The 8,229-nt window shown below is 46.7% G+C and overlaps 1 protein-coding gene across 1 annotated transcript; it reads right to left on the reverse strand.

Moving 5' to 3' along the window:
* Window positions 1–195: 195 nt before the first annotated feature.
* Window positions 196–6,257, reverse strand: entpd5a (ectonucleoside triphosphate diphosphohydrolase 5a). The gene is made up of 13 exons (XM_052086628.1): window positions 5,551–6,257; window positions 5,197–5,276; window positions 3,828–3,971; window positions 3,390–3,465; window positions 3,223–3,258; window positions 2,731–2,819; window positions 2,554–2,633; window positions 2,396–2,457; window positions 2,208–2,309; window positions 1,581–1,724; window positions 1,449–1,505; window positions 693–808; window positions 196–622 (listed from the first exon to the last, which is right to left on the reverse strand). The coding sequence occupies exons 1-13, from the start codon at window positions 5,990–5,992 to the stop codon at window positions 539–541; spliced, it is 1,512 nt and encodes a 503-aa protein (XP_051942588.1). The 5' UTR covers window positions 5,993–6,257; the 3' UTR covers window positions 196–538.
* Between the last annotated feature and the right edge of the window lie 1,972 nt (window positions 6,258–8,229).

Genomic DNA, 8,229 nt, shown 5'->3' on the forward strand with positions numbered 1-8,229 from the left:
TGATGATTGGCTACGTTGTCTACAATTAAAGTGTTGCGTGCAAAATTGAATTGCAGAAGCCGGGTGCTCGTTAACCGCCCCGTCGAACACGTTCAAGGAAAGTTCTCCATGAAATTGTTTGCGCCTACAATAGAGAAAGCGTTAAGACATAAGTGACTCTAGCGAGACTTCCATGACGCCGTTTTGTACGGCACAGCTCACAACCGGGCGGCGGTCAAACCACCGTGACTACAAACTAGGCCCCGCGCACTGGACAGCAAGGTGAAGACACATTTCCAAACACCCGTTGGTAACCCAAAAAGATGCTTTACAAAAATAAAGTCAGCCCAGCAGTCATGGGCTCAAGGTACAGTAGAAATAGCTGGCCTTATAAAAATATCGTGATTTATTATTTTTTTGTCTGAAACAGCTCTGGTGGTGTTTGCCGGCTGATGAGGAGGGTGGGCGGGATGAAACTGGGTGTGTCTGTGAGGGAGGGAAACCCCGCAGTGACAAAAATGTCCCTCTCAGTGCTGACTGCGTTGCCCTTGAGCTGCCCTTAGTGGATGTTGAGGTTCCTGAAGTAGTCGAAGGTGGCGCCCAAGGCCCAACTGGTCTCCACGTTGTTCACCTTCTTGGCCAGCTGGTAAAAGAGTTGAAATCCTTCAAGTTAATATCGTGGTCATATTTTTTCCCGCAGCGGTGTGACGTACCTGCAGCACGGTGTTGTCCTTGAAGCCGAAGCCCTCCTTGAGCAAGCAGGTGATGTACGTCATGTCCATGCACAGGAAGGGGCTGATGGCACGGTATTGGGTCATTTTGTTGCACACTGCAAACGCACGAAACAACTTTTGGTCAGTCTCAAGGTTGCAAATGCGTTGAAGGTTAGCGGAAATTACAGCAGCCCAATTTTGCCGAGTCCTCGTTTCTGGAGACCAATTTGGATAAAGTCCCATTTATTTGGAAATCTTCATCAGAGCCAGACTCTTGGTTGCAATTGCTACATGATTTAAAAGGCCACCTTGTGTTTTGTTTGGTGTCGTACTAAACAGAAGGGTGCGAGTGTACGAAATCGGGGGTCGGCCGAAGGCTGAGAGTGGGCGACGTTGGTGTGTGGCTGTCAGGTGCCCTCCCGCCGTGGCCACACAGTCGTCGTCGGCCCAGCGTGAGTCACACTCTGTGACCATGTGAGCGGGGCTCTCGCAATACAAACTCCCTTTGACCAAACTTAACATCGACAGCCCCTCTCAGTGGGAATGCTATGCGCCGGTTGCGCATACTTCACATTGTGAAGGAAAGTTTTAAATTGTTTACCCTATAATGAAGCACATTTCTGTCTTATTTTAGCAAAGAATCGGTTGGATTTTACAGCAATAAATTCAGTCTGACAGGAAGCACTGTGCCACGTGTTTGTGTGCGCGGTATAAGATGTAGATTTATTTCGGGTCATGTTTTTCAAATCTACTCACCCTCTTTGGCTCGCTTCTTAAAATCCCTGACTTCGATTGCACCGCCTCGGCTGTCATCTGCGAGGCAAAGTCAAATGCGCGTTTTTGACGAGAACGACTCCCGACAGTGGAAGATGATTCTCGGTGACTCACCAATGAGGCCGGACTCCACGGCTCTGTCAAAGTAGTAGGAGAAAGCATAGAACACGCTGCTGCCTTTCACCTCATAAGGCTGATGCACGATTCCCTTGATGACCTTCATCACCTCGTAGTAGCACAGCTTGTAGCCCGCGTAGCCTGGAGACAATTCATGTAAATCAACCGCGTGCGACGGCAGAACGGTAGCTTCAGTTTTGGTTCAACCCGAGACGGAAAGTCGGGGTTCCACCACGTTGAATATGAAGGGAAGCCCCAAAGTGTCAACCAGCATCAGGAATACGCCTGCCTCATTTGTGTCGCTCTGACCATATGCTGACAAGGGCGACAGTTAGCGCTGCCTTGACCGTCTGTCTATTTTTACCGCATAATTCTGAGTGGTCCAGATTGAGCCGCTCATTACATTCGCACGCACAAAAAAAAAAAGTGGGGGAGAAAAAAAGACTCGGGGACAAGCCCGGCAATCGTTTGGCTTTTCAAATGTGGTATGGGACGAACTGCCTTATTTGTGTAGGCAACCGCCTCTTTTCTTTTCATTTCAATTTCAGGTAGAAGAGGCACCATGTGTGTTGTGCAATGGCGCTATGCTGTCGGGAAAAAAAAAAAAGATTTTACTGGGCTTACCATCTGGAACTCCGCTGACTTTGTAAGTGGTTCCACCAAAAGTCACTTCTTCTCTGAACTTCTTTGGGAGGCAGGAACTGGTGAAGACTTTCCAATCGAGACCTAAGATGTGAAAAAAAAGCCAAGTAGCCCTTTTGTCAATTAAAAGGTCCTCCTAGTTTTATATCATGGGTTTTAAGATCCAATACCATCAGCTCCCAGTGCTCCAAGAGTTGCCAACCGAGCCGCATACAGTCCATTTCCAAGGTAGCTATGAGGTGAAGATATCATGGGAAGATTTTAGAAGCTTGTACCAATCGCTTTTATGTCCCATTAAAGTGACAATGCAGCAAACTTGACCGCTTACCTGTGTGTGTAGAGCTGATATGTACTATTGAACAAGTTGAATTTGGCAATGTAACTATGGGGAGCAGATTCAACAGTTTTCTGGTGGACAGAAACAAACATTTAGCGGTGCAGTTTTCATTGATAGCTTTCGGTAAAATTATCAGACGTGACGTCATTTTTTTTTTTTTTTTTTTACCTTTGACTTTGGAAGAAAGGTGATTTGTGTAGAGCCTCCTCCCAAGTCCAGGATGCCCACTGTCCTCTTTGTGTTGGAATACAAGTGGCCTACGTTTAAAAAAACAAAACAAAATAGACATACATCCACATGCATCAACAAATTGGGATGAAAATAGCACAAAGTTTTGGTGTGCTTCCTTTTTATCAGGAACTCCATTCCATTCAACTTCTTATGTCAGGAAAGATGCACAAAATGATAACTCACTCAGAAGAAAATCATTTCAAAGATGCATATATTACAGTTGTTTTTGAAAATCAATTTGCTGTATGTTAAAAAAAAAAAAAAAACATGACTATTCATCACGTTTTTTGCGCGGCTGTTTGGAAAGGTCGGCGACCTCAGACAGGAGACAAGCGTTTTTCACTCCCCGGCTTGAGTCTACATTCGAGACTCCGATAGAAGCTTTGTGACCACTAACACCAACATAGCAAAACACGAGCAATGTCTTACCTGTAAGGAAGTTCACCGTGACCCAGGCCAAGACTCCTGGAACAACACGAGGGTGCAAATACCCACATTAGTTGTGATTACAACACTGCTGCAGTGACACACAATGAGAATGCTAAAATGCCTTTTGCAAAAAAATATATATATACTATGTATATACAAGAACATACCTTCATTTGTTCCATTCATAATGGTGACACTGTTGCTTGGCACATAGAAGGGAGACTCGTGAAAAACATGTCGCACCTGCAATCATAGATTGACCTTTTATAGCTGTTCACAGATGTGATTTCTGCAAGACTTCAAAATGGAAAAAAAAAATCAGGCTAGACAGTGTCAAAAGTAAAATAAGTACCGTAAATTGCGAGCATAGCCGCAACAGTGGCAGATTGAATACTTCAAATGACAACACCACAGCAGCTGTTTTTGGGGGGTTTTTTTGCAACATCATAGTCGCTGAATGGGCAGAGTTGTTCCTCTTTTTTTTTTTTTTTTTTTTAAACCCCACTGACACTTGTAAGCACTTAGTGGTTTCTCATCCCGCTCCTTGGCGGCTCGGCTTGCGTTTGTGCCAGAGTGTCTGAGGGCAGCGGGAGAGCGTGCCTCACCTCGTTCAAAAGAGCGACGGCTTTGTCCTCGGGAAGCAGGCGCAGGCCCGCCGTGGCCTTCAGGACCACCGGGGTCCTCCTCCACTCCTCCTCTGGCACGGTTTTCTTAGCTATCTTCAGCAACTGACGCACTGTGTTGCCGCCCTGGGGAGGACATGGCAATTATAGTTACAGAAGCAATAGCATGTGTCCGTATTAGAACAAGGTCAAATGCAAAATTTGGTATCATTAAAGCCGGGTTGGTGAATGCGGCTGCATCAGCAAGTCTCATTCGTGTAATTGGTGTTTGCGTGTGAAGCCAACCCAGAGAACATACGGAGGGATGTGCAACGCGCACACTGATAATATACACTTACACAATCTAATGCAGGGCGGCCCGGTAGTCCAGTGGTTAGCACGTCGGTTTCACAGTGCAGAGGTACCGGGTTCGATTCCAGCTCCGGCCTCCCTGTGTGGAGTTTGCATGTTCTCCCCGGGCCTGCGTGGGTTTTCTCCGGGTGCTCCGGTTTCCTCCCACATTCCAAAAACATGCTTGGTAGGCTGATTGGACGCTCTAAATTGTCCCTAGGTGTGAATGTGAGCGTGGATGGTTGTTCGTCTCTGTGTGCCCTGCGATTGGCTGGCAACTGATCCAGGGTGTCCCCCGCCTACTGCCCGAAGACGGCTGGGATAGGCTCCAGCACCCCCCGCGACCCTAGTGAGGATCAAGCGGTTCGGAAAATGGATGGATGGATGGACAATCTGATGCGATCCAGTGAAATTTTACTTGGGTTTTGTTTTTAATCAAATTAATTTAACAATTAATTGTTGCTGCAGCTTGCAGCGGTTTACACGACAGGACTGTACCTTTCATTTAATGTATCAAATAGGCTGGACACAGAGTATGGGGGTAAGAGGGCCAAGATGTACAGTACTGTATTTACATACGTGCGGTAGGTAGGGCAATAGTGAATGTGTGTGTGTGTGGGGGGGGGGGTTATTTGTGGTATCTTAATAGGTATTTTTTGTGTGAATGTGGCGATTATGCACATATTGTACCTGTATATATTTCAGAATGCACTTGGTGATGGGCAATTTCTCAAAGATCATGGTGAAAGGCATGCTATTCGAATTCTCTCTCGTCCTTTACAGACCGGCGGTATGAGATACTTCATTTTTTTTTCATTTCTTTCTTTCGTTAGACTGCCTGTTTGGAAATGTAAATGTAGTTATACACCACTTCAAACAACAACCCCCATATTGACCGTCATGCGAAATCAAACCTGAGCACCATCTTTCGGAATTTTAGATACGGCTCACAATTAGATTAGGATTGATATTCTGTCCATTGACCACTGTAAGTAATAATGCAAACAAAAATCCTGCATACTTCCTCAGGGTTGTCTTTATAAGCAGAAAGTCCAGGTTTCACTGCATGGTACATTTCGTTGTCCAGAACTGGCAGCTCAACTAGAAGGAGAAGAAGAATTACAAACAAAAATAAATACAAGGAAATAATCAGTGAAACAATATAACAGAGAACCGGTGACTGTACAGAGAGCAAAAGAAAAGAGAACAAGAAACACTCGAATCGCTTTGACAGCTGGGGATATTTTCAGACAAGCATCACGTCACATCCATCCTGCTCCACAACACAAACCTCAGCTACTTTTAGAAGCACACTTGCCGGGGATGGATGAGCTAACACGCGCGCGCTAATCTGGGGCATGGCGGAGGGGATTACCTGGGTCTTTCTGAATGAATTTATAGATGTGGATCCTGGTGCCGGTGCTGCCCGCGTCGAACATGACGCCGTAGAAGACCCGGGTCAGGTTGGCTCGAGGCGCCGATCGGTAGTGAGGCTCGGGCGCCGGGTGGACGACTTCGGGCGCCGGGTGGTGGACGACTTCGGGCTCCGGGTGGATAGCCTCCGGTAAACTCTGGATGTCTTCGGGTGTCGTGTCGATGACGTGGGGGATGACGCGATACCTCGGCACGCCGCGGTGGCGGGGAGCGGGCGCCGGGTTCACGACCTCCGGGAGGTGGTTTTCCATGTGGGCGTGAGGCTGGCGGAAGCGGATGAAGTGTGGGAAGTAGCGGTGGGGCCGGTAGTAGGTCGCCTCGGTCGCGAGGCTCCCCGCCATGAGGACCAGCAAGAGCGAGAGGAGATGGCTCGACGCGGCCATGGCGTGAGGAGAGCAGAGTTGAGGTCAAGTGGAAGATGCTGGACGAAGTTGAGTGCTCGGCAGAGTGGATGCGCGCACAGGACCGTCTCCTCGTGTGTTTACACTATATAAAGACATATGGGCTTGGCGAGGGGCCACACCGAGAGCAACAATCCTCCAATCCTGTGGCGGTCCATCCCCACTCCATCCAGTCCCCTTTCTTGTTGGAAGCAGAGTTGGAGACTACCTGCCTCTCTGGCTTTTTTCGCCTCTCTCTCTCCTCTCTCTCTCTCTCTCTCTCTCTCTCTCTCTCTCTCTCTCTCTCTCTCTCTCTCTCTCTCTCTGCCTCTCCCTCCTGAAAGTTGAAGGAGGGTGCTTATTTCTGGCTGTTTTCCCTCCTCAACTCTACTGGATGTGGAGGACCCCTTTCTAGGAAAAGAAAGTCATGGGGGCGTTATAACGAAGTCAGAATGGACAGGGGCGAAACACTGCCAAAAAAATAGTATGTGCGGTTTTTATATACTATCGACTGTGTTTAAAATTCTGTCATTCCAAATGTATACGTGCAAAAATTTGCTTGAATGATTCTTTGGGTTTAGTTTGGAGCTGAAGTGCGCCAGTCATGAAGGCAACAGCAGCAAGGACAAACCACAAAAAAACCCTAAGTGTCTCGTTCATGGATGTTCTGGTCATTATTTTTAAGAGGTGACAACTTTTTTTTCTTTGCATATGTGGGTGAAATATATAACTACAGTCAACCCACGGTTTTCAAACGTCTCTGATCTCGACCAAATAGTTTATCAACCCAAAATTTCGAATTTTTTATGCCCTGGTTGACGATCAAAAATCGGTTCTCGAACAAACTGAGGGTACTTGAATGCGCCACTTGACTCCTCTCGCCTTCCTTACACAAGGAAGCTACGCTTCCTCGTGTAGCGTTCCATTGTGAGCGAAAATGTTAGATAAAGATGTATTTGTTTTTTTAAAGACTGGTTTCGGTTTTCGAACATCCTTCTGGAATGGATGATGGTCGAAAACCGAGATATGACTATATGGCACTTTGATGAAGAGAATGTGCCTTACTTCTGCTCGTTTAGAACAAGATTTGAATGATTGTTGTACACGCACACGCACGCACACACCCACACTCACACATTCTGTCATGAGCCGTGTTTTTCCATTTGTATTTGGTTTTGGTTTTGTGTTACGTCTTTTTTTCTTGTGGTTCTTGTCCTGTTTCTTATGTCTTTTGTTTCAACATGTGCTCATCAACGAAGTCCTTCGTGTCTTCCCATCAGCTGTCAGCAGATGGTGTCTTGTCTAAATGTTCTTTGGTGTCTTGTCAGTTGGCTTGTATTTACCTTCCTGGATGTCTCCTTCTGTCATTTTTTGTCGATTTGTTGTTCATGTCCAAGTTTTTTTTCCCCTGTGTTTGTTGTTTTTGGTACTTGGAATCTTTATTTGCCCTTCCGTTCTTTTGAATAAATCATTTTTGGATTTCATTTGCTCGCCAGTATCGCCCACCTTGCGCTTGCATTTGGCTCCAAATAACGCCAAACCCTGACAGCTGTACAGATACATCGATAGATGGATAAGATATGACTCCCTATATTTCGTGGTAGTTTGTGGTTTTGTTCAGTGGCATGTATCAAGCACATTCTCCAAAACCCCATTTAACCTCTTTTTTGTAGTCATGCAGTAATCACCACATTTAAAAGTGCAACAGTCTTGCATGCAAATGAGATCTGCACTCCAGCTGGCAAAAAAAGTTCAAAGAATGTGATCATCTCACTCCCGCTCATCTGGATCGACCATGGGCTTTTTTCCCCCTCACTCGGGCAAAATTTTTGGCCAGCAAGGCACGTTTCACGTGAGAATGAAGCACCCCGAGTGGAGTTAGCCGGGTGTTTGGCATCCTTTCACAAACCGAGCTGCGTGTGTATCGGCGGTGCTTTTTCTTCTTCTTGCCATGTTTGGGAAGCACACGGATCAAACGCATCCCGCCGCAGTCTCACGCAAATGCGAAAGCCACGTACCTCAATCAATTTTTTTTCTCCACGCAACTGAGACTGAAGATTGCTTCAATGGAAGCATCCATTGCATGGTGACCCTATCCCAACCTTGGCGGCCCTAACATGTGGTTTACTCTTTCACCTCATGTGGTGGGTGACTGAGGGAGAAAGTGTGCAGTCAAGGGTAATGGGAGGGCAGAGCTCACGCACGAGGGTGCCGAGAATGCAGGAAGTCCACGGAGAGGA

The sequence above is a fragment of the Hippocampus zosterae genome, chromosome 14, assembly GCF_025434085.1.
Source record: "Hippocampus zosterae strain Florida chromosome 14, ASM2543408v3, whole genome shotgun sequence".
In the NCBI taxonomy this organism is placed as follows: domain Eukaryota; kingdom Metazoa; phylum Chordata; class Actinopteri; order Syngnathiformes; family Syngnathidae; genus Hippocampus; species Hippocampus zosterae.

What these genes read in the sequence shown, in the direction of transcription:
- entpd5a (XM_052086628.1), bottom strand. Translation starts at nt 5,992, where the DNA reads ATGGCCGCGTCGAGCCATCTCCTCTCGCTCTTGCTGGTCCTCATGGCG. An exon ending in TATCAGCTCTACACACACAG is followed by an intron (nt 2,458 to 2,553) that starts GTAAGCGGTCAA and finishes TTCACCTCATAG; the next exon opens with CTACCTTGGAAATGGACTGT. An exon ending in AGTCAGCGGAGTTCCAGATG is followed by an intron (nt 1,725 to 2,207) that starts GTAAGCCCAGTA and finishes AATTGTCTCCAG; the next exon opens with GCTACGCGGGCTACAAGCTG.